Here is a 23,852-nt window from a genome sequence, read left to right as displayed (position 1 = left end):
CTTGAACTCACAGTGAGCCTCTTGCCTCAGCCTCCTGAGTGCTGGGATAATAAGCATGCGCCACCATGTCCAGCTTCTATGCTTTAAAATAAGCATTACCACAAAAGTTCTCTCAAAACAAAAACCATTACACTCAGGAAGCATAGACTCCTCTAAAGCAATGCCCTAGTCTGGCACTATTTCATCACCCTTTCCTGGATTTGCTTGTGGTGCTCCAGTAATCTCACAATGGAAAAAGACAAAAAGCACTACCATCATATTTAAGAGGCATTTGCAATATGTTGTCTTTTTACAATTCTTTAATTAAAAAACTCAATAAAAATATATAATCAAGCATTTTACATAATGCATACATTCTTAATATCTGCAGATAAGATAAACAACAGAAGGTAAAAGCAGATATACTGTATTGCTTCTCTTTGGCAAGGTACCAATATCATCCTCTGCAGAAACACAGAATACGTGTTTTTAAAGAAAAACCATGGTCTTAAAATAGTTGTCCCTTAGTATAAACAAAATATTTAACAATAATACAGTAGGGCTGGGGATTTAGCTCAGTGGTTCCGCCACCTGCCTCCAAGCGCAAGGTCCCACATTCAATTCCTGGTACCAAAAAAAAACCCCAAGCCATTAATACAGTAGATGGATTTTCAAATTAACTAAGACATACAAAACTTTGGACAGGGGTTAAGATAGAAAGCTGCTTTTCCAAATTAAGGCCTGTAGCAGTATTTAATGCGGTAAAGACATCCTTTTTAATGTCACAAATACCACCTCTCAGATGTCATCCTAAGGAAAACAAAATCCTTTCCCTATACATAAACTGTGTTTCATTAGCTGGTCAGTCTGCTCCTGTTCACTTTGAATGAGGCAATTCAGGTTTCTTAAGTCAGTATTTCTCACCAAATTCAGTATCCCAAATTTTTAAAAAAAGAAAAATTTCTTTCCCCTTTACAGAAAAGATACATGTTGTAGCTCTACTGAAGCAGTATATACAGATCAGAACTAAAAATCAGAAAAGCAAAAGAGTCCATTCAACACATAGCAGTTTATATCTAAATATATACATGTATGTATATGTTTTCACAGTTAACCTAAAAAAATTTACATTTAATACGTTCAGAAATACTTCTATAGTCTATAAATATTTTAAAAGCTCAACTGGTAAAATGCAGTACAAGAATGTATCAAATTAAATAAATCTTCTAAACCTTTAAAAAGATACTTAAAGTTGGTAAAGCTTGAGGTTCATGTTAAGTATATTCTGTCAGTCCCTACCACTAGGGAAGGTAGTCTTCTAAACACGATATAAAAGAAACTCCAAAACTTTGGAAGGAACTGGCAGCTTCTGGACTTCTTGAGTGGGCATCACTCTTCGGATTGACATGCGACATAAATGCTGAAGACTAGCGACTTGTCTTGGAGTGGCCCAAAAATACACACTTCCATCATGTGTCCTAAACAGAAACAAGAAGCATAAGCCCACTCAAGTACATGTACTTCAAAGTCCCTACAATTCAGGCAACTATCATCGGGGGCTACGTATTAGATTCCCAAACTTTACCTTAAAACCTAATTAAAGAAAAAAAAAAAAATCTAAGGAGAACTACCCAATGATATACTCTATAACAAGGCAATCATAATGTTATGGTCTATATAAGATGTCACCCCAAAGCCTCATGTGCTCACAGGTGCATGTGATACTGGATTAGTCCACTGATGGGTTTACAGATGGGTGTGATGTTGGGAGGTGAATCTGGTAGGAAGAAGTGAGTCACTGTGGGAGTGGCCTGGGAGTGTGTATTCGTGCGCTCATACACTTCCTCCTCCATTGCTCTCTTTCTGCTTCCATTCCATGAGTTGTTTCTCCTCTGCAATGCTGCCCTGCCTTGGAGCCAGCCAACTATGGACTGAAACCTCTACAAACTGAGCTGAAATAAATCTTTCCTCCTTCAACTTTAGTCAGGCATTGTACCTCAGTGAGAGAAAATAACTACCACAAACACTGTTATAAAAGCACTCATGAGGGACTTACTGGCTGCTTTGTTTTAAAACCGACCTTAACTTGCCCTTCTAAGAAAAGAAACATACTTACCCAGCAGCTAGAACACTGCCATCAGTAGAAAAGGCACAGCAAAGACCATTGCTCAAAGGTGCAACTTGTACTGGATAATCCTCATCAATTCTCCAGAACCTCACCATTCTGTATTGGAAACAAATTATCAAGTGAGCATCTTGTATGAAATTTAAGGTAGAAGTAACTTTTAAAATTCAGAGCTGGGGGCCAGGGATTTAGTTCAGTGGTTCCCCGCCTGCCTCGAAAGTGCAAGGTCCCAAGTTCCATCCCTGGTACCAAAAAAACCCAAAAAAACCAAAGAAACAAAATTCAGAGCTGGACATGGTAGATTACACCTGTAATCCCAGCACTGGGGAGGCTGAGGCGGGAGGCTCCCTGCAAGTTCAAGGCCAGACTGGGCTTCATAGTGAGTTCAAGGCCAGCCTGAACTACTACTTTAGACCCTGTCTAAAAAAAAAAAAAAATTCAAAAAGAAATACCACTGTGTTGAATCACAAAATAAACACAAATCACTAACAGGTAATTAGGTTAACTTGTTTTAAAAAGCTTTCTTCTTGTTTTCTTACCCTTAAAATCTGAATGTTTTACCCCTTCCAAGGCGCTTACAAAGCCTTTTCACCTAGGTAGAGTGTATCTAGAAATGCAGCAGGGAACTATATTCAAGAATGATGGGCTGGGGATTTAGCTCAGTGGTTCCACCTCCGGCCTCGAAAGCGCATGGATCCAAGTTTGATCCCCAGTACCAAATAACCAAAAAAAAAAAAAGAATGTTAACAAAACACCAATAAAATTAAAAAAAGAAAAAAGTAAAATAAAAAACAAAAGTTAAAAAAAAAAAAAGAATGTTAACAAATAAAATGATTACTGGCAAATTAAAAACTCTCCCGTCTCTTTGCTAACATTCTGGAAAAACGATAATGAATAGTTGTATGTATTGATGTGATCAAACCATAAAAAAATAGAATGGCTGTAACTAATTTCTGCTTCTTATAAGCAGCACATTTCTCACACATGCTATTTCATCTAGTCTCAACAGCAATGGATGTAAATTACTCTGTTTACTATTTCTGCTTAGAAGTTTCCTTTTGGTTCACTCTCCATAGGATATTACTTTTTTAAAACCTCTGTGGGCTGGGCAAAAACAGATGGTTAACAGTGTGTCTCGTTTGCCTAAGTCAGCTAAACAAAGAACACAGAAAAAGGCATTCATTACCACTGGTTTACAGAGATACTAGTTAAACCAATATTCTTTAAGACACACCAACATCTCCTAAGGTCTTGTCCAGAGGAAAAATCATTACACTAGGGTTAGGACTACAGAGTTTGTTTGTTTTTTTTTGAGACAGGGCCTCACCCTGTAGTCCAGGCTGGCCTCAAACTCCCAGTGATCCTCCTGCCTCAGGCTTCAGAGTGCTGGGATAACAGGCATGCACCACCATGCTTGGTAAGAAAGGGCTTTTGACTTGAGTATTTTCATTAAGTAGAAGGATGAAAAGTAATTAAGAAGAAATAAGCTATAATTAAAACACTTACTTATCATCAGCAAGGCTTGCAATGTGCAGTCCATCATGACTGAAAGATACCGAGCGCACCCATCGGTCATTTGCTCCTCCAGCAAATATTGGAGTAGGTGGGGGAAATAGGTGCCTGAGGGCAAACACAGGTTTTTTCAATGGCTCGGAATAATTTCAAGAAACAAATTACCCAAGTACATTGCACATCTGTCTTTGAATAAAGTAGCCTTAATGAATACAACTAAGAAGGCTGAGCAGAGCTGATACAAATTAAATGACAGGGACCTTTTCACAATATGATTAAAATGCTAAGATTAGGTATAACTTTAATTTTAACTATTTTTCCCCAACATGAAACTCTAAATATAATTATCACTTCCTACTGGGTACTATTAAATATCAAGACCTCTATCATGAAAGCCAAATTGATTTTCAGAATATAATCTAAAACTTTCTATTATTTCAGAGCTTAATTAACAGGAAAATTTTAAATTATGATATACTTTGTTTTCATATATTAATTTTACCAATTCAAAGTATTCATCTCTTTTTTTTTCCTCTCTTTTTTAAAAACTAAGACAAAGTCTCACTACGTTGTCCCGGCTAGTCTTTTTTTTTTTTGGTACCAGGGATCAAACTCTGGACCTTGCACTTTCAAGGCAGGTGGTGGACTCATTGAGCTAAATCCCTGGCCCTGTCCAGGCTAGTCTTGAACTCTTGTGCTTAAGTGATCCTCCTGCCTCAGCCTCCTGAGTCCTAGAACTACAGGTGTATGTCAGCAAACCCACCACACACATAACTGCTGCCACTACTTTGTTTTTGTTTACTTTTGGTGGGGGGAGCACCACAGATGAAAACCAGAGCCTTTGTATCAAGCTACACCTCCAGGTCCTTTTAAAATTCTTTCATTTTGAGACAGCATCTTGCTAAGTTACTCAGTTTGGACTCAAACTTACAATCTTCCTGCCTCAGTCTCCCAGAGTGTTGGGATTATAGGCACTTATAATTTCTTAAAAGTACAGTAATACCCAGTGATGGATTATAGACTAAAGTAATTCATGTAGTACCCACCCAAATTCCATCAAAATGTCTCCATTGTGTGGATCCCAGATATACACACGAGTATCATAAGATGCAGTAGCCAGCAATGCTCCATCAGGAGAAAAGTCACAAGCTACAACATCATGGTGATGTCCTTCTAGTTTCCGTATCATGGTATACTTATCCATATTCCAAAGGAAGACCTGAAATAAAAAGGCAAATGTTATAGCTTCATTCAGATACACATAGGACAAAATGGCACATCTTAAACTAAAACTGATAAATTTAATAAAATTATATTAAATTAAACATTATAAATTATGAGTAATTTAAAGATATGCTCAGTGTCATAGATTAAAATCAGTCTTTAAGTTAATTAAAACAGACATGCAAATTCTATTTCAAATGGTTCTGTTAAATGTTAATTTAAAATATAGGCCTAAACATAAAATAAAGGCAATGCAATTTAACCACAAAGTTATACTGAAACCCATTTATTCCAAAAAGTAATTAACTAAAATATACGGAAATAAATAGGGTTAAGTACTACAAACCCCTTTTTTTTCCAGAAACTACCAAATTTTTAAAAAATATACAGACAGAAAATGTAAGGTTAACAAATTGTTACTCCATTGGCATCTCCCTTTGAGATAATCACTTGTTTACAATAGCCTTGGATCACCAACGTGAGCCTAGGAAGAGAAACAGATACTGCAAGCAAAGAGAATTTTCACAGCCAAATGAAATTTCTTTGGCAAACAAGGATGTTAAACCACATTACAGTACGAAAATGCTATTTTATGAAAATAATTACAGCATTTCTGTGAATCAAGATTTACCAATCATTTTTCCCAAACTATACATTAGTCATTTTCAGTATAAAACAATTAAATTACTTAAGAACAAGTTCACATACAGTTTTAGATTCTAAGCATCAACAGTCAGATTGTGCAGAACAGCCCTACATAAGGTTCTGTTTATTTCAATCTGCTATATTAAATGTGAGCTTAGAAATTTATAACAGTCTTAATTAGATAATCTCTCCTCCTCTTGGAGTAAAGCAAAGCTTTTTCTACTTTTTTTCTGCACAGACACAACATATTATTTCCAAAGGTAAGTAAGCACAAATTTCAAGTTGGATCAAATACTTAAGGTATCTAGAATCTTAAAGAATTCCAAAAAATAGCACAGAGAAACCATTTAAAAGCCAATTACTTCAAATTAAATTGGTTTCACTTGTTATGACTCCCAATTCCATCAAACTGGAAGAGCAATTTACTTGGAGGAGTCAGTGGATTTCACTGTGGGGAAAATTATTTTTAAAAAGAAAAAAAAGAAAGAAAGAAAAGCAGAAAGTGGACGCCGACCAGCACCTGTGTACGTACAGTACACCTTGCAGCCGAATGCAAGGTTACTTCATCCTACGGTAAAGGTCGCCCCCAGCCCGGTAGCCAGAGATGCCACTCTTTCTGCCCAGCTAACACCATTGTGCGCCTGTGTGCGAGTGGTGCCAGCATAACCTCAATCACACCAATATTGCTGCCACCACCTGTGACAGGGAAAGCAAGAAGCATATGGAAAACACACAGCCTAAAATAGCAATGTCAACATCTAGCTTTGTTGTTCTTATGATTTTTAAATAACTAAACTATTTTGTTCTTAACTTTCAACATTTCTAACTTCATTATAACATACCTCTTGGCTAAATAAAATGCATTTTAACTAGCTTCCACCCTCCCCCATTAATTCAAAGTGTATTGTGATCATCACATGTATTTGGACTTCAACCTTTCATAAATACTTGAAGCTACTAAGATCCTCTTAACTATACTAACTCAGAGCTGGTAAACTAAAGAGTTTAACAACAAATACCATAACCCTCATAAGAGTCAATTTTATTTAAGCTGTCTACAGGTATGCTACATAAGACAGACAATTTAAGTTTCATCTATAATTCACTCTAGGACATACATGAGTGCTTTTATTATTATGTTACTTTTTTCAGTTAAATGTCCAGGACCAGCTGGGACTCAAAACTTTAAAAACAGCAAACTGGACAAAAATAGAACAACAGAGAAGAAAATAATTAGCAAGGGAATGTTTTAACATATGAACTAGAACTCTTGTATAGCACATAAACTTTCCTAGACCTTACACAAAATAAATTTGATATACCCCTCATTTTATATTATCTCTAAGAGCAATTCAACTTCTCACTATATTTAATTTCCCTCATGCAAATTCTCCATCATAAAATAAAACAAATAAGATATTCATGACACCGAGCACAGACTTAATAGGTTACTTAGATTTAAAATGATTATGCATACATCATTAAAATCCAATTCATAAGCAATGTGTAAGAACTTTGACACATACTGCTTTACTCGCTCCGACTGAACACAGCATAGAAGAGTCAGGAGAGAATGCACAGCTGTACACCCAGTTCTGATGCCCTCTCAATACTTTCATCATGTTTCCTGAACAAAAACAAATATTTGTGTCAACCCAAAAATGTATTTCAAATGAGTAACATTTAAAAATGGCAGTAAAACACAAGCCACAAACGTTAACAGCTAAAAGTAATATATCTATAATAGTTGGGCAATATTTACCACCTGCTTATTTTTATAGACAAAATTTTACAATATGAAGTTTACCCATATAAATACAATCATGTCCATTTGTTTATGCTGTACTACTATGGGAGAGACAGCATGGCCCCTAAACCTTCAGTATATAACACCTAGCCCTTTAAATACCTGTGACCCTTCATCTTTTATTCTTTTAGTCCAATTCTCTTATTCTACAAATGAAGGAGCTGAAATACAGCAAGTTTAAGACTTGTTGAACATCTTCAAAATGCCTCTTCACCCTCTTCCACTTTGATAATCTACATTCCATTCCAAAGTCCTTGTTTTTCTTATACCCACAGCACACAACTATGCTTACATTATTTAACTCTGCCTCTCAAGAGCTAAGCAACCAGCCAGACATGGCGGCGCATGCCTGCAGGTCTGCCATTCTGGGAGGCTGAGGTAGCAGGATCACAAGTCTGAGTCCAGCCTGGGCAACTTAACAGCTTAGTGAGACCCGTTCTCAAATAATAAAAAATAAAAGGACAAGCTAGGGCTGTACCTCAGTGCAAAAGCTGACCCTGAGGGCCGGGGATTTAGCTCAGTGGTTTCACCGCCTGCTGCGCAAGCACAAGGACCCAAGTTCGATCCCCGATATCAAAAAAAAAAGTCGACCCTGAGTTCAATTCTCAGTATTTGGGGGAGGGAAACAGAACTGAGCAATCAGAGAATTGATAAAATGCAGTCTAGGTATGTCAGGATTTGGGAATATTCATACACTATTTTATCAAGCAATCCATCAGGTGGAACAATGGCTCTAAATCTGAGAGTTTGTTTTCTTCCACATTCAGTATACACTATATTACTCCTAGGCAAGTCTATCAACTTCCAATTTGAGACTTGAGCACCAACACATCCTACTTAAATACAAGATTTTAGCTTAAAATATAAACAGTTTCATTAGGAGATAAGAAAAGAGGAAGAAATGCTCATCTCTGGGCCTCTCAAACAAGGTAGCCTCTCTAAAACTCTCTAAGTATCATAAATATCAAGTTTCAGAAAAAGGTGAATACTTGACATGAACATACATTACTATTGTACTGGAGAGTAAAAAAATCTTTTATTTTTCATAAAAATTTCTTAACCTATGCTTACTAGCATTTACAATGCTATTAATTCTAGTCCACAAATCACGTCTTAGTCTAAATTTTATTAATTACTGAATTTGCTTAAAAAAAATTTCACTAAGTAAATGCAGGAAGTTAATAACCCTAAGATAAAGGAAGTAAACACAAACCAGTTCATGAACAACCCTAAAATGATCCAGGTTTTGTCCTCGAGTAGCTGATAGAGATCTGAATGGTTAGTTTCTGAATGAATAGTTTCTGCATAGTTCACTTATAGTAACTGCTGGCTCCTATTCTGGTTCACTTTATGTTTTTGTTTGATTTATACAGGAAAGGGAACAAATGGTTGAACAGGGAGGAGGAAATTCTGGTCAAATGTCTGATCACTTTTAAAGTTAAATGCCAAGATGTTCCCAAACCCTCTGAACAGTACTACCAAGAAACCAATCTTTTTACAGCATGGAATAAAGACATACCATCATCTTTCAGGTCCCACACTCTGAGAGTTTTATCTCTTGAAGCTGATACCAGGATCAAGCTCCCATCTGGAGCAAAAGTTAAATTTCTCACCACTTCAGTATGATCTACCAAATTAAGGAGGAGTTTTCCTAAACATGATGGAAGATTAAAAAAAAAAAAAAAAAGACAGTTATTTTCAGCTGTTGAGAAATAGGGTTACTTTTTAAAAATAAAGAAATTCTCATTGGTTTACCAGTGCAAAGTATTCATTTACTGATGCCAACATTTATTAGTGCTACTATTGTTACTTGCAAGAATTCACTATTTACAATGTTTTAAAATGTATTCTTCCCAGTTTAGCAAAGCTATAAGTTTATTAGAAAAATTGAAAGACAATTTCTGAAATGTAAACAAACTCATGGATCAAGTTAATATCAAGAAAGCCCTTATATTATTATCACCTTTGTTAGAGACCCCTGTAGTCAGGTTTTATACCTACCTGTCCAGTGTGTGACACAGGGGACAATGAACTCAGACAGAACTGAGGGAGAAAGTGGGGTGTCAGGACTAATAATGTCAGTGTAACCGACAAAGGTGCTGGACAGTCCCAGCCACTGACTTTCATTGGCAATCAATTGGGGTAAGGCAACATGTGTTTTTTATGGAAATTAATGTAAACAAGGCTCAAAAAAGACAAGACAAAGCATTCTGAAATTACGAATAGACTAGACAAAATATATGACTGTAACTGGAATGCTGTCCTTCTAGTCTGAAGGTTTTAGTTGTGGGAACAGAATTTGGGTGCAAATTCTTCTGACCTTGCACATAGGCCCCAGCCAGACTCACTTCTACAGACAAGCCAAGGGCCAGGGATGTAGCTCAGTGGCACTGCATCTGCCTGGCAAGCACAAGGTCCTGAGATTGATATTCGATACAGCATAAAGAAAAAGGAAAAAGAAAAAAAAATATCTCCTACCATCAGCTAACAAAAATTATGATTAATGGGCCGGGGATTTAGCTCAGTGGTTCCACTGCCTGCCTTGCAAGCTCAAGGTCCTGAGTTTGATCTCTGGTACCAGAAAAAAATAAATAAATAAATAAACAAGCCAAATGTGGGATTAACTTTATAGCTTTCTTTAGGCATAATCAATATTACAGTCCTCTGCAACCTTGTAAATCTGTTTTGATTTTAAAATATAAAATCAAGTTTTGCCTTTCATTTCCCAAGCTCCCAAAAAAATACTATCCCACAAGTAATTTTTGAACACAGTCTCAGTGAAAAAAAATGTACTTTTCTTACCCACTACTATAAGACCTTTGTTTTCTAAAAACTCTACGTGCTTACCTAAATTCTTTTTCTCAAGGCTCCAAATTCTGATGTAGACCTGTACCCTGATTCACGAATTTAATTCTTTCCACGAGTCTAATCACAATCCAAATTAGATGAAAACCGAATCAAATTCAATGGTTAGGCTCACCTTATAGGGAAATTTTAGTTCTCCTCCAATTCAGTTTGCAACCAGAAACGTGGAAAGAATTACATTCATGAACAAAGGTACCACTGTATTATCCCCAGTATTAGTAGCACTTCCTGTGTTCTGAGAACATCTTATTATCTTATTTTAATGTTCATTTAAAATTCTTTCACATTTTTTAACACATACTATATGGTAGGCAATGTTGTTTTGGGGTTTTGTTTTTTTTTTGGTACGGGGGATTGAACTCAAGACCTTGGGCTTGGGAGGCAGGCAGCAGCACCACTGAGCTAAATCCCTGGCCCAACACTGTTTTATTTTATTGTTTGGGTGATACTGTTTTAGGCAGTAAATAAAGCTTTTTTGTGAGATAGGGTTTTGCTATACAGTCCAGGCTGGCCTTGAATTTGGGGGAATCTTCCTGCCTCACCCTGGCATGCTGGGATTATAGGCGTGCACCTGGCCAAAACATTTACTTTTAATTGCCCAAAGAATTTAACCTGTCTAGGTAGGGGCTGGAGATTTAGCTCAGTGGTTCCACTGCCTGCCGTGCACGTGCAAAGACTCGAGTTTGATCCCTGGCACAACCCGCCCCCCAAAAAAGTTGTTATACTGTATTGGTTAGGGAACAATGATAAGAAAAACTGTGTTCAGTACAGCTGCAATTTTTAAGCACCCAATGATAAATGTAAATGTATTGTTTACCTAAAATGTACCAATAAAAGAATTTAAGAAAAAAAAGAATTTAACCTGTCTCGTTAGACTTTAGATAAACAGTCACTAAAACATTCTACGTTTAGATAATGATTGTTAAAATATGGTCAGGCATGGTGGCACATGCCTGTAATCTCAGGACTTGGGGAAAGTTAGGCAGAAGGACTGAAGTTGAAGCCTAGCCTGGATGACTTAGTGACTTAGGGAGACCTTGTTTCAAAATAAAAAAATAAAAAGGGCTGGGGATGCAGCTCAGTGTGAAGGTTTTGGGTTCAATCCCCAGCAGCAAAAGAAACCAAAACCAAAAATACATTAATTTGCCTTAAAAGCTTCTATGATGAACACATGCCACAGATGGCACACCGGCATCCAAGCCAAGCTGCCCCAGCACCTGAACGTCAAACAACAGTTGTTCTTTTCTAAACTAAAATCTCACTATTCAGATTTAATTGTAGTGTTGGCACTTTGAGACAAGTAAGTGGGTTCTGGGTTGTATTAGGCACTCGATCTCTAAAAGGTTCGCCATCACTGCTCTAAGCTATCACTGAAAAGTAGGTAAGAAAACACCTGTTGAATCAAATTAAATTACTATTTATAAATAATAATTAACTAAACACTCCCTAGACATGCCTTCCTACTATAATATTCTCTGAAGGGTCATCAAACTGCGAATTCTATACTGCCTTCCTAAATTAAAATCATGAGCTAAAAAAAAAAAAAAAAATCATGAGCTAAAGATGCTATCAAAGCCTTAAAGACACACTCAGCCTGGGATTTAGCTCAGTGGTTCCGCTGCCTGCCTCGCAAGCCCAAGGACCTGAGTTCGATCCCCAGTACCAAAAAAAAAGACACTGAAAGCAGCAAGTCTTGCTTTCAGTTCATTAAAACTCTAAGAGACTGAGAGGGCTCAACCTGGCAGAACACCTAAGGATTAAAGAGAGCAACCTTGTAGAACTGCAGCTTTCAAGCCAAACGGTACAGCACAATTCTCCTGCACCACATCCTCCAAGGTGTGGGAAATGTTAAACCAGGTCAGAAAGAACGCAGGTGAGTGAGGGACTTACAAAAAACAAGCAAACAAACAAACAAAAAAACCCCCTCAAATCATATATTTGCATATTAGCAGTATCCTACATTATAAAGCAATCAGGTTTACTTTTAAAACTATGAATCTATACCTGTATATACATCCCATATTTTGATACGACCATTGCTTAATCCTGTGGCAAGGAGTAGCTGATCTTGTCCAAATCTGAACCGATGCCATTCTATATTTACACAGCGACTTTGCTTTTCTGGAACTGAAGATCCAAAGGCAAGACTCCAGACTATATCTCCACAGTCTATAATATGTTCACGAGGTTTATTTTTTTGACCACCATCACTGTTTTGTCTTGACAATCTTAAACTGTTTGAGTTTGCAACATTCTTTGTGCCATGCAAGAGACTGAGGGGGTAAAAGAGTGAAACAGAATTATTTATCCTAGAATCCTGCAGACATTAACAATAAACATTTATCACAATAACCTCAAGGTGATTATAATGATAATGAATAACAACAGAACCCAACAGATGGAAATGGGAAAACTTGCTAGCTGAACTACAAGAGAATCATGGGATAAAATCAAGTATTGACAGAAATTTTCAGTAGTGGAAAAGTAGTTCAATGAGAAAGTAATTTTATAACTCATCTGCCTCTCAAATTTTCCTCAAAACCACTTTATCAATTGAGACTCCTTTAACCTAAATGCAAAAGTATAAATAAGAAAAAAAAATTCCAGTAACACAAATATCTAAACTCAATTCAAGCAAAGGGATCATAGATAGGTACATAAAAATGCATATGATCTGTTCACCACTGTTATACAATAAAATGCTATGAAACCCAAAGTGAATGTAAAAAGTTTCACATAACAAAGGTCACCTGGCTCTGTTACAACAGAATATATACACTAACAAGGTATAATTCATCTGTTCTGATTTTTTAGAGACAGGGTCTCAATACATAGCCCAGGCTGCCTTTGAACTTGCTATATAGCCCAGGCTGGCCTCAACTCAAGATCCTCCTGTCTCAGCCTCCCAAATGCTGAGATTGCAGGCATGTGTATTATGCCTGGCTTAATCTGCCTCTTAATACACACAAGAACAGATAAATAGCCAAGAAAATATTATACAATGTATAAATAAGGCTAGATAATTCTTTACACAAATTTTAAAATAAATGTATTGCCTATGATTAAAACACATTATAACACTATAAAGGAAAAACAAATATTGAAATGTTTTATTACCCTACATTAAGAGACAACAGTAAATTCCAGAAATTTAAAAAAAGGTCTTACAAGTTCTTAAGGCACTGGGACCATGGAACAAGCTTTACTGTTCGATGTCCTTGTGACCAAGCAAAGTATGAACCATCTGGAGCAAAAGCAACAGTCCAGTTTTCACGACCACATTTCTTGTCAAAAGGAGCTGCTGGAGTTAAAAGTTCACCTATACTACGCGATCTCACTAGAAGAAAAAACACAGGATATCATATAGAACCAACAATGAATCTGAAACTGCTTCCATATTACTTTGGGATTTACTGAATTTTTTCACTTTCAGACACAGTATAGGGAAACCTGCTTCCTACCAGCTAAGAGGATGTATTTGTACTCAATGTAAAGACCCCTTAATGATGGTGACTATCTTCAATTTTTGGTAAAACGATTTTCCTAAAATCCCCCAACGCGAGAGTTTTTAAGAAAGTTTCACTGAATAAAAAACTACAAAAAAAAAAAAAACTATACAAGCAATAATGTAATGACCAATTCAGGTTAGCAATTACTTAAGATCCTAATTTTTGTACTGTATTGTTTTCACCAAATTACATTTAAAATGCCAGAGATTAAAGTTACTTTGCAAGAAAAATATTTTCCAAATTAATTTTTTTTTGAGACAGTGTCTCCCTATGCATGCAGTCCAGGCTGGCCTCCAACTTGCAGCAATCCTCCTGCCTCACCCTACTGAGTGCTGGGATTACAGGCATGCACCACCATGCCCAGCCCTCCAAATTAAGTTTTTCAGCTTTCAAGAACTATAAACTATTATAAAATATAATATAGTAAGATCCTGTCTCCAAACACACACACACACACACACACACACACACACACACACACACACACACACACACAATAACAATAACAACAAAAAATCCTGGACCGGGGATTTGGCTCAGTGGTTCTGCCGCCTGCCTCCCAAGCACAAGGTCCTGAGTTTGATCCCCAGTAACCCCCCAAAAAAAATCTGACATATTTTCAAGGAGAGTATTAATTTCATATTTAACAAAAAGCATAATCAACAAAATCCTATTACAATGCACATGCAAACTCTAAGGACATTTTCTTAATTTTGGAAAAGGGCATTCTTTATCAAAGTATCATCACTACTTTGTTGGATTGGGCTTCAGTTCAATTTTACCACTTTTCCTTTTTGTTATAGGTTTATTGATCACCTCTACAGTGTACAACAATGTTTTTTATATACTTCTGGCTTAAACTTTCCAACAACTACACTGTAATGGACTGTGTATTGCACTATGAATAAGAAGCACTTACCCTCCTATACCTAGAGCAGATCTATACACACAACCCTCACTCGGGGACACTTCAGTCTGAATGTGTGCTCCATCAATAGCTAGTACAGCACCTAGCACATGACAGGTCCCCAGTAAATATTTACTAAGCAAATATGAAAGCACACATATAATTTCCCATTCTTAAGTGATTTAAATGTTCCTTGCCCAGTCCTTTGATAACACTGAATATGATTTAAAACACGAAAACAAAACAAAAAGATTCCTATTTTTCTATGACATTTATAAAGAAGAATAAGGCTTATTCTACTTTAGTATAGTTGAGATTATCAGAAATTTTTCCTTTCAGTGATATAAAATCTTCCTTCCAGCCACTCAGTCCTGATTCTGACCTAAGAGAATAAACCTAAGCCTGCAAATCTCACACAACCATGATGACATCCACAACTGAGTCTTTTTGTTAAAGTATTTCTAGCTCTCTTCATCATTTCTCAGATTACCAATCCATCCTCCATCTTAATTTCATATTTTCTAGATTAACTGCAGTTAGTAAAGGCCCTCATACCATGACATTAATTTCACTAAAAGTCATATAACTACCTTAAGACAATATTCACAATGAGTGACCCTCAGATGTCTGCAGAGTGATTTTGTTTTGTTTTCTTTTTTTTTTAGGTATCAGGGATCGAACTTGGGACCCCTTGCACTTGCGAGGCAGGCGGCAGAACCACTGAGCTAAATCCCCGGCCCTTGCAGAGTGATTTTGTGCCTGTATATTGAACTGGGGATTGAAGTCAGGGCCTCAAAAAATGCCAGGTGAGCCAGGGATTTAGCTCAGTGGCACAGCACCTGCCTCGAAAGTGCAAGGTCCCGAGTTCGATCCCCGGTACTTAAAAAAAAGTTTTTAAAAAAAATGCCAGGCAAACTTTCTACTTCTGAGCTTACATTCCTATCCCACCCATCCCACCATACTTTTTTTTTTGGTACCAGGTACCGAACTCGGGTCCTAGCGCTTGTGTAGCAGGCGGTGAAACCACTGAGCTAAATCCCCGGCCCCTACCCACCATACCTTTAAAAAAAAAAAAATTTAAATTTTAAAAAGGGTTAAAAAAATTTTTTTAAAGGGTTTCACTAAGTTGTCCAGGGTAGGCTTAAAGCTGTCACTGAATTGCCTCAGCCTCGGCCTGAGTAGTTGGGATTACAGGCATGTGCCACCATGCCTGGCCAGAATGATTTTTTAAAATACATAGATGATGGGCCGGGAATTTAGCTCAGTGGTTTTGCTGCCTGCTGTGCAAGCGCCAAGGACCGGACTTCGATCCTCGGTACCAAAAAAAAAAAAAAGAATTGCACTAAAATACATAGATCACTTCAGATAGGGGCTTTGCCTCCAGATTTCCTTATATTTTTCCAAACCCATTTCATTAGGGCTCTTTAAATGTCTGGCCTCTGAATTTACAACTTCTGCCTGAATTTATTTTTAATTTGGGTTTCTTTATAACCATATCTATCTTGTTAAATTTATAAATTTTAGGTTGAAAAATGGCAAACCTCACAGATAAAGGAAGCACGTTTTAAAATTCACCTGAAAAGAAAGTCCTCAGTTGAGAATACAGTACTAAATTTCTCCCATAGTTCTCATTTTTTAGTCTACATTTTAAGATTACTCTGTATTTTTTAATTCTCTTAATTTTATTTATTTATTTTGCAGTAGTAGAGACTCAACCCCAGGGCCTTTGCACTGAGGTCCCAATCCTTTCTCATTTTTATTTTGAGAGAGGGTCTCATTAAGTTGTGCAGGCTGGCCTTGAATGGGATTACAGGTATGCACCACCACCCCAGATTGTTGTTTTCTTTTTTCATATCTTGGCCACAATTATGAAACTCTTTTTGTGTAAGGAATGGTAGTAAGTTATCAGCAAGAAGTAGTTCAAACAGCAAATTCCAAGAAATATTAAACTACATAGAAATCTAAGAAATGGTGCATTACAAAAACAGGCAAAGAAATATACTATTATAAGTATTACTAATTATTGTCTTCATTGTGCTTTTCTGCTGGCTAACAAACACATCAAATGATTTTTGCATTTTAGTAAATGACTTAAGCACAACTTAAAATACTTTGCAATACGATATTACAAACATAGCACAAAGTGCACACTAAAGTGCTTTGAGAAACAAGTTTAACCTTTATTACATTACCTGCTAACCGAGTAGAACCTTAAGAAATGTATGGTTCAATGACCTTGTATAAGGGAAAGGCTGCCTGCCTGGGAAATGGACCACAAGACACAACACCTCATTATTAACACCTGTACAGGAGTATTACACCACAGGTCACACCTGAACTCAGCAAGCCAGCGTTAGCTACTTCTTCACATTGCTCCCTACAATTTCACAACCAGAAAGGGAGGGTTTGTGGCAGCACCTAATGAAAGACAGCAGTAGCTCATGGCTGTTAAATTCCTGTCATATAGAATTCTTTAATCATTCATGGACTCTTACTCTACTTGCAGTTTGTACTTGAGAAGCCGAACTTGGCCTGACTACAACTGAATACTCATGCAGAGACATTCCTCATTCATAGACGCAAAGCTACACAGAGAAATAAATGTTTAACCTTGTATCCTAATCATACTTCACAAAAAGAAACAAAAACTGGGGATTTAAAAAAGATTTTAAGGTCAGGCATGGTGGTGCATGCCTGTAATCCCAGCACTCAGGAGGCCGAGGGAGGAGGATCACAGCGAGTTCGAGGCCACCCTGGGATACATGGCAAGACCTTGCCCCAAAAAACCAAAAATAAATCAATTTTTTAAAAAATAAATGTTTTAAAAGGCCAAATATGTAGACAATGGCATTTACCTAATAACTCATTTTAAATTATAGCCAGGAAACAGTAAAACAAAAATTTTTTTAAATTAAGAAAAGCTACTTTAGGACCGGGGATTTAGCTCAGTGGTGCTGCCCATGCCTTTCAGGCACAAGGTCCAGAGTTTGATCCCCAGTACAGAAGGAAGGAAGAAAGGAAGGAGAGAGAAAGAAAGAAAGAGAGAGAGAGAAAGAGAAAGAAAGACAGACAGGAAGGGAAAAGAAAAGAAAAAAAAGAAAAGAGCTACTTTGTGCAGGTATGTTAAGTTCTATCCATTCCTCAGGAAAGGGGACTGGAAAGTTTTCAAAATGAGTTATGAAGACTAAAATACAGAAAAATGAAAGGCAGATCTGTAATACTATGGTGCGGGTGTGGTGGAGGGGGGTAAAAAATCCTGGACTGGTAAACTGGACAGGAATTCCTTGTGTTCTCCGTATCTTTGAAAGTTATTAAGACGAGGTTTAGTCATCTAATCAGCCATTCAATCCTATCCCTAAGAGAGCAAAAGTCCAAAATTCTACAAGAGCTGTTTCTCAGTATAGAAATTCATTTTAATGCCAGATGAGGGGCATTTTGGCTACTTCCGTTTCTTTCTCTAGAATACCTTTCCCAACTCTTTAGTAAAGGTGTACACCTACTTCAAGAGCAGGAAACCGCAAAGGCTCTGTGCTCAATTGCTACTGCCTATTTTTATTTAATTAACACCGTAGAAACAAAAAAAAGTCAACTGCACAGCACCCCAAGAGCACCAAAGGCTATTCTAGTTATTTTACTTTCAGAGAATTTAAATCACGTGAGTTGCTTTAAACAGAGCCACTGGTATGGACCACAACCTTCAACACCGGATTCCCCTGTCTTCGGCGCAGAAGGGCAGCTTCCAGGACAACTTCTAGAAAGCCTTCCGAGACTTTGCTCTTCAATGTAACAGCCTTCCTTTGGTCTCTCCACCCAACCACGCTGCTCCTCCCATATGCATTTGAAAGATAATTTGAGTCTCCTCCCCTGAACCACAGACTTTTCGTAACACCAGATCGTTAAAAAAAAAAAAAAAAAAAATGCGTCTACAGGCCAGTGGCACCTCTTCGAGCATATTTTAAAGAGTGGTTCGTATATGAGAACCCCTTCCATTCATTGCCTCTCAGAAAACACAAATTTATCCCCCTCCCCATCCACAGCGTCTCTGAGACAAGCCAATAACCCTTGGGAATAACCTTCCCGGGTCTACTCGATGCCCGAGCCCTGAGTCTAGACATTCCCAGGATAAGGACCTTGCGCCGATCGCCGCAGAAGAAACTGGGGTCGGGATGAGCAACCACCGCGGCCACACTGGGCGCCGAGCGCGGGTCGGAGTGCATCCCAGCCTCGTCCCCACGCGTCCGGCTAACCCTGGACGCCGCATCCACGCCGCCCCGCGTCCCCTTGGGCTCCCACCCACCCGCGGGGCCGCTTCCTCCTCCGCGCTCTCGAGCTCTTCGCTCCGCTCCAACTCGCTTCCTCCCAAACCTCCTCCCGGGAGTCCCTGCCTCCCCCTCAGCCCTCGCGCGCTCACCCACCGTCCCGTTCCTCACCGATCTCTTTCTCGTTGACCCTCGGGGGAAAGCTGGCCATCTATGGGGCACAGTCTGATTCCGGGGACACGATACGGACGCAACGACGACAGAGAAAGCAGTGGCTACGGCCGAGGGGCGTGACGCGGGCTCGGTCCCTCCTGGCCCGGGGACGGCGGGGAGGGGCGGGGGCGGCCGCTTCGGCTTCCACAGGCTGCACAGGGAAAACAGAGAGGCCTCGGACCAAACTACGGGGTCGAACACAAACAAAAGACCTAGTATCCTGCCTCCTCCCGACGGACCAACACGGCGGACTCAACACTGCCGACGGCAAAAGAGACACTGGGACAAGATGGCGGGCGGCGCGGGAGATAGCTGGACGGCAGGGGGCGTGGTTCTGTGACGTTGGTGTTCGTGCCCCGCCTCTCGACGCACGGGACGTGACGGCCCGGGGCCTTCTCGCGCGGGCGTGGTCCTGGGGGCGAGCAGTGCGGAGAGAAGCGAAGAGTGCTGAGGTGGGGGGAGTTGAGGTTCTGTCAGCCTGGCGAGAGGGGCTTCCTGACTGTGCCGCTTAGAAGTCAGAATCCCTTTCCAAAGACCACCAGAGAATTGTTTAATACATATTACCCCGCAGCTGAAAGATGGCAGGGAATTTAAACTGGCTGAATCAAAAAGAAAAAAAAGATACTTCAATTTTGAACTCTATTTGGCCCCTCTCCAGCTCCTGCGTGCCAGTTAGACTGACGAGAGAGGGTGAGACTTAGCGTCATTGTGCGCCACCTGTGCGCTTGCTACTGTGGTGACACGAGCCAGCCGGTTTGAGGAAGTGTGGCGGTGACAGCCTAACCGTGCCTCACTGCGTAGCCTCCCTAGGCTGCCCCCGTCCGGCTTAGCCCCTAAGCCAGTTCTGCCACAGAGCTCGAGGTCTTTGGAGTCTGGCTGCTGGCCTAGGCGGATCCCTCTGTGGCAGCTCAAAATCCACTTTTCCTCTGCCCTGGGCCTGGGCCTCAGGGGAAGTGAGCTGTTCAAGAATCTGAGCTGATAAGTGTGTTGGTGTGTGCCAGATGGCAATTGGTTCCCCTTTACAGATGACATATTTGCATTTAATGGCCCTTGTTTCTACTCTAAACCTTGTTCCAAAGGAGGGCATACAAGGCTGGGAATTTCAAACCTGTGGCAGATACCCCTGGGAGAAGGAGCTGCCTAGCCTAACTCTTGAGAGATCTCAAATAACAACACGCAGTGCACGTCTACTTTATCATGGCTACTTCACCTTGTTTATATGTGTAATTCTTCAAATAGTGAAACATTTAACAGAAGCGAGTGTGGTGGCACATCCCTGTAATCCCAATACACAGAGAACATGAGATAGGAGGATCATAAATTTGAGCCCAGCCTGGGCAACTAACTCACTAATTTAGGGAGACCCTGACTGAAAATAAAAATACTAAAAGGCCGGGGATTTAGCTCAGTGGTTTCGCCGCTAACCCGAGTTCGATCCCCAGTACCAAAAAAAAAAAAAAAAAACCACCAAACTAAAAGGGCTGGGGATGTTGCTTATGCGAAGGCCTTGGATTCAAACAGTGTGTGTTGGGGGGGGGGGGTGAGAAGAAAAGGAAAAAAAAAAAATGTTTATTCCCGTTTCCCATTTACCCTGAGAATACTTGGCAGCACTTTCAGCTGCAGCGTTTATCCCAGCATCACTGGAAGGTTAAACTCCTAGCTTTATCCCCAGTGTTTGCCAGGAAATATCTCTATTATTGATCTTTCTACTATTTTAATAGTCATTGGAAACAAAAGACATTCTGTGTGTAGCATTCTGTTTTTAATAGTTTACTAATTTAGTGGTATCTAGTAGTTTTAGTAGTTTCTATTTCCAAAATACAGTAATTCTTTGTTATGGCTTGTGTTTAGATGTCCCCACAAAGCCTCATGCAAATGAGGTGGGACCTTTTTGGAGGTGGCTGGATCTAGAGTGTGTGATTCATGGTGCAATGCTAGGCTCAAAGGCACTAGGATGAAGGGTGTGAGTGCTACCTGCCCTAAATAGTCTGGATAAGATAAAAGGGGCAGGAAGACAATGTTAAAGTTCTCTCATTGCTTCTGCTGTCTCCCCCCTCCATGAACTGTTGCCCCTCTGACATGTGCCACCCTGCCTTAGAGCCAGTCAATTATGGACTAAAACTTCTACAAACTATAAGCCAAATAAACCCTTCTTCCCTTAATTTGTGGATGTCAGGTATTTTGTCTCAGCAATGAGAAAAGTAAGATATTCTTGACCATTAAAAATGTCAAATCCAGGCCGGGGATTTAGCTCAGTGGTTCGCCACCTGGGCACAAGGACTGGAGTTCAATCCCTGATACCAAAAAAAAAAAGTCAAATCCTAGAATGCATAATATCCCTGCATATGTTAACATTGTTCTGGAACAGCTGTTAGCCAAAGATTTACTAGATAAATCCAGTTTTTCCTGACTAGATGATTCTGATGATTTTTTCAACTAGTTTGAGAAGACAGCAGAGTCAGGCCTCCATCCAACTTGAAATCTGTTGGAAATAGCCCTCCATCAGCTGACTCAGGTGTGCTCTGAAAGTTCGAGTGATTCCACATCAAAGGTGTATCAGCACACCCAGCAGAATAGTTAATGTCAGTGGTACCTCTGACCCACTGCAGTATGTTGAACTGTTCTTTACTGAGGGATTTGCTTTTTAAATTACCAGCAAAACAAATACCCAAACTTCCTTGTTAGCCTCAAAGCCACCTGGTCCCAAAGGATTTCCGTGAAGGGATTAAGTGGAAAAACACTGACAATGATGAACTGAAAGGTTTTTCTGCAGTAACAGCACTGCAAAGTTCTATGCAGAAACCTGAGCTGGAGAAGTTTTGGTTGACAAGGACTCTTTTGGATATTCTTATCTCAGGCAAATTATGACTGGTGAAAAATTTTTACTTTTGCTTCGGTGCCTGCATTTTGTCAATAATTCTCCCATATCTGCTGGTCAAAGGCCCTGATTTCATTGCAGATCAAACTTGTGTTCAACTGGGCTGGGGATTTAGCTCAGTGGTGCTGGCACCTGCCTCGAAAGCACAAGGTCCTGAGTTCAATCCCTGGTACCAATAAAAAATCAACATACACAAACTTGTGTTCAACTTGCTTGTAAATAAGTTTTCAATATGCTCCAAACAGAAACATTACAGTTGATGAATCATTGACACAGTTCCAGGGGCAATTAGCCCAAAGCAGTATGTCCCAGTGAAATGAGCACAACTTGGTCTCAAGCTACATGACTTCATAAAAGGCATTCTGGTTATGTGTGGCATATGCTTGTTCACACAAGGCCCAGTATGAATTTGAAAGATTCAGCTGATGATCTGAAGTCATCATATTGCTTTTACCTTGGTCATTGACCTTCTTGCCCAAGGATATTATATTTTCCTCAATAATTTTTATACACTTCTCATGCTTTTCAGAGAATTGCATCAAAACCGGACTGATGAGGTTGGAACAACTCATTTGAGTAGAAAACAAATGCCAAATGATCTGGAAAAAAAAAGGTTACTGTGGTGAACATATGGCACTGAAATGGTGTGACAAGAAGGTGGTGACAATGTTGCCAACCTTCTATAAGGGTACTGTGATTGATGTAGAGGACAGAACTGATAAGAAAACTAAGTTGAAGCCTTGTATCATTGTGGATCATAACAAGATATGGAGCAGTGGAGTAGGCTCATTAGACGCTCACTCCTTATCCAACTGAGTGCAAAAGACACAAGGTTTGTTATAAGAAATTCTTTCATCACCTTCTAAACATTACAGGGCCAAACACCTATATCTTATTAAGAAGGACAATCCTGAGCACATGATTGGCCATATAAACTTCAGACTGAAGAATGCTAGAAGAGAATCACAAGGCAGGGCAGCAACATCTGGGAGGTTGTCCGTTTTCTGATGATGTCACATTTCTTCACCTGTCCGGAAGACATTTTCCCAAGAGCACACCACCAACATCAGGGAAACAAAATCCATCCAGCTGCTGCAAAGCTAGCTGTTCAAACAAAAAGAATAGCAAGAAGATCTAGAGAAAAATGCGGAATTTTTGTGCCACATGTGATGTCCTGATTTGTGGTGTTCTATGCTTTGAAATTTACCACACTAAAAAAAAGTTGAGTTTAGTTTTTTTGAGACGAGGTCTCATTATGCAGTTCAGGCTGGCCTTGAACTCACTATTTATCCTAGCCTAGCCTCAAACTTGTGGCGATCCTTCTGCCCAGCCACTCGAGTGGTGGGATTACAGGTTCACGCCACCACACCTGGCGAAAAAAAAAGTATTAAATAATGCTAATCATATACATTTGTTACAACAGGATTAGAGCAAGTTCCATTTAGAAATAACTCCAAGAACAGATTTTATATTTTATTTCCCATTGAAAACCAGTCACATTTGCATCAACCTCAAAGAATGTGTCTGTGTATAATTAAATGATTCCTGGCATTGAGCTGTGCTTTTCTCCCTAACTAGTTAAGAGGTGTAAGAAATCATCTCCCCTCTCCTTCAAAACAAAATCATTTTGTTACCTTCAACAAACACATTTATTGAGGACTTGGCACTGGAGCTAGTTGCTGAATATTTAGAGTAGAACAAAAGAAAAAAGTTAATGTAGTTTTGAGGCTAATATACCACCATTTGTATCATTCCCAGTTAATTCTTTAAGCCAACTGCTATTATTACTGTTTATTTGTACTATACCACACAAATTCATGGAAAATACCAGTTCTTGAGTGCCTAGTTCTGAATTATTTTGGTGGCTTTTTCATACAATTGTTTAATTCCCACTTTATTCTCACTAGCCAACACACTTCCTGATCATTT

General features: G+C 39.1%; 1 protein-coding gene across 5 annotated transcripts; it reads right to left on the bottom strand.

The window, feature by feature from the left end:
• Nucleotides 1-281: 281 nt before the first annotated feature.
• On the bottom strand, nt 282-19,329 carry Wsb1 (WD repeat and SOCS box containing 1). Of its 5 annotated transcripts, none has more exons than XR_015443179.1 (9): nt 19,004-19,329; nt 13,326-13,494; nt 12,162-12,430; nt 8,812-8,943; nt 7,012-7,112; nt 4,663-6,181; nt 3,611-3,724; nt 2,096-2,203; nt 282-1,457 (listed from the first exon to the last, which is right to left on the bottom strand). XR_015443179.1 is itself a non-coding variant. In XM_004856958.3 (9 exons), exons 1-9 carry the CDS (start codon nt 19,041-19,043, stop codon nt 1,298-1,300), a joined length of 1,266 nt encoding a protein of 421 aa, XP_004857015.1. In that variant the 5' UTR covers nt 19,044-19,329; the 3' UTR covers nt 282-1,297. The 5 variants fall into 5 exon arrangements, 3 of the variants coding, with proteins under 3 accessions (XP_004857015.1, XP_004857016.1, XP_012932352.1); XM_004856958.3 differs by having other exon boundaries at nt 4,663-4,835; XR_002386948.2 differs by lacking the exons at nt 282-1,457; nt 2,096-2,203; nt 3,611-3,724 and having other exon boundaries at nt 4,800-4,835; nt 6,006-6,181.
• Between the last annotated feature and the right edge of the window lie 4,523 nt (nt 19,330-23,852).

Source organism: Heterocephalus glaber, unplaced genomic scaffold (assembly GCF_053883595.1).
Source record: "Heterocephalus glaber isolate CG9 unplaced genomic scaffold, H.glaber_assembly_v1.0 deba00001564, whole genome shotgun sequence".
In the NCBI taxonomy this organism is placed as follows: Eukaryota; Metazoa; Chordata; class Mammalia; order Rodentia; family Bathyergidae; genus Heterocephalus; species Heterocephalus glaber.
This window is presented reverse-complemented; position numbering and strand designations above follow the sequence as displayed.

Bases quoted from the DNA above. Each gene is read 5' to 3' on its own strand.
- Wsb1 (XM_004856958.3), bottom strand. From the start codon at position 19,043: ATGGCCAGCTTTCCCCCGAGGGTCAACGAGAAAGAGATCG. The intron at 12,431-13,325 runs GTAAGACCTTTT...TTACCCCCTCAG, and splicing joins TCCCAGTGCCTTAAGAACTT to TCTCTTGCATGGCACAAAGA. The intron at 2,204-3,610 runs GTAAGTGTTTTA...TTTCCAATACAG, and splicing joins GCAAGCCTTGCTGATGATAA to AATGGTGAGGTTCTGGAGAA.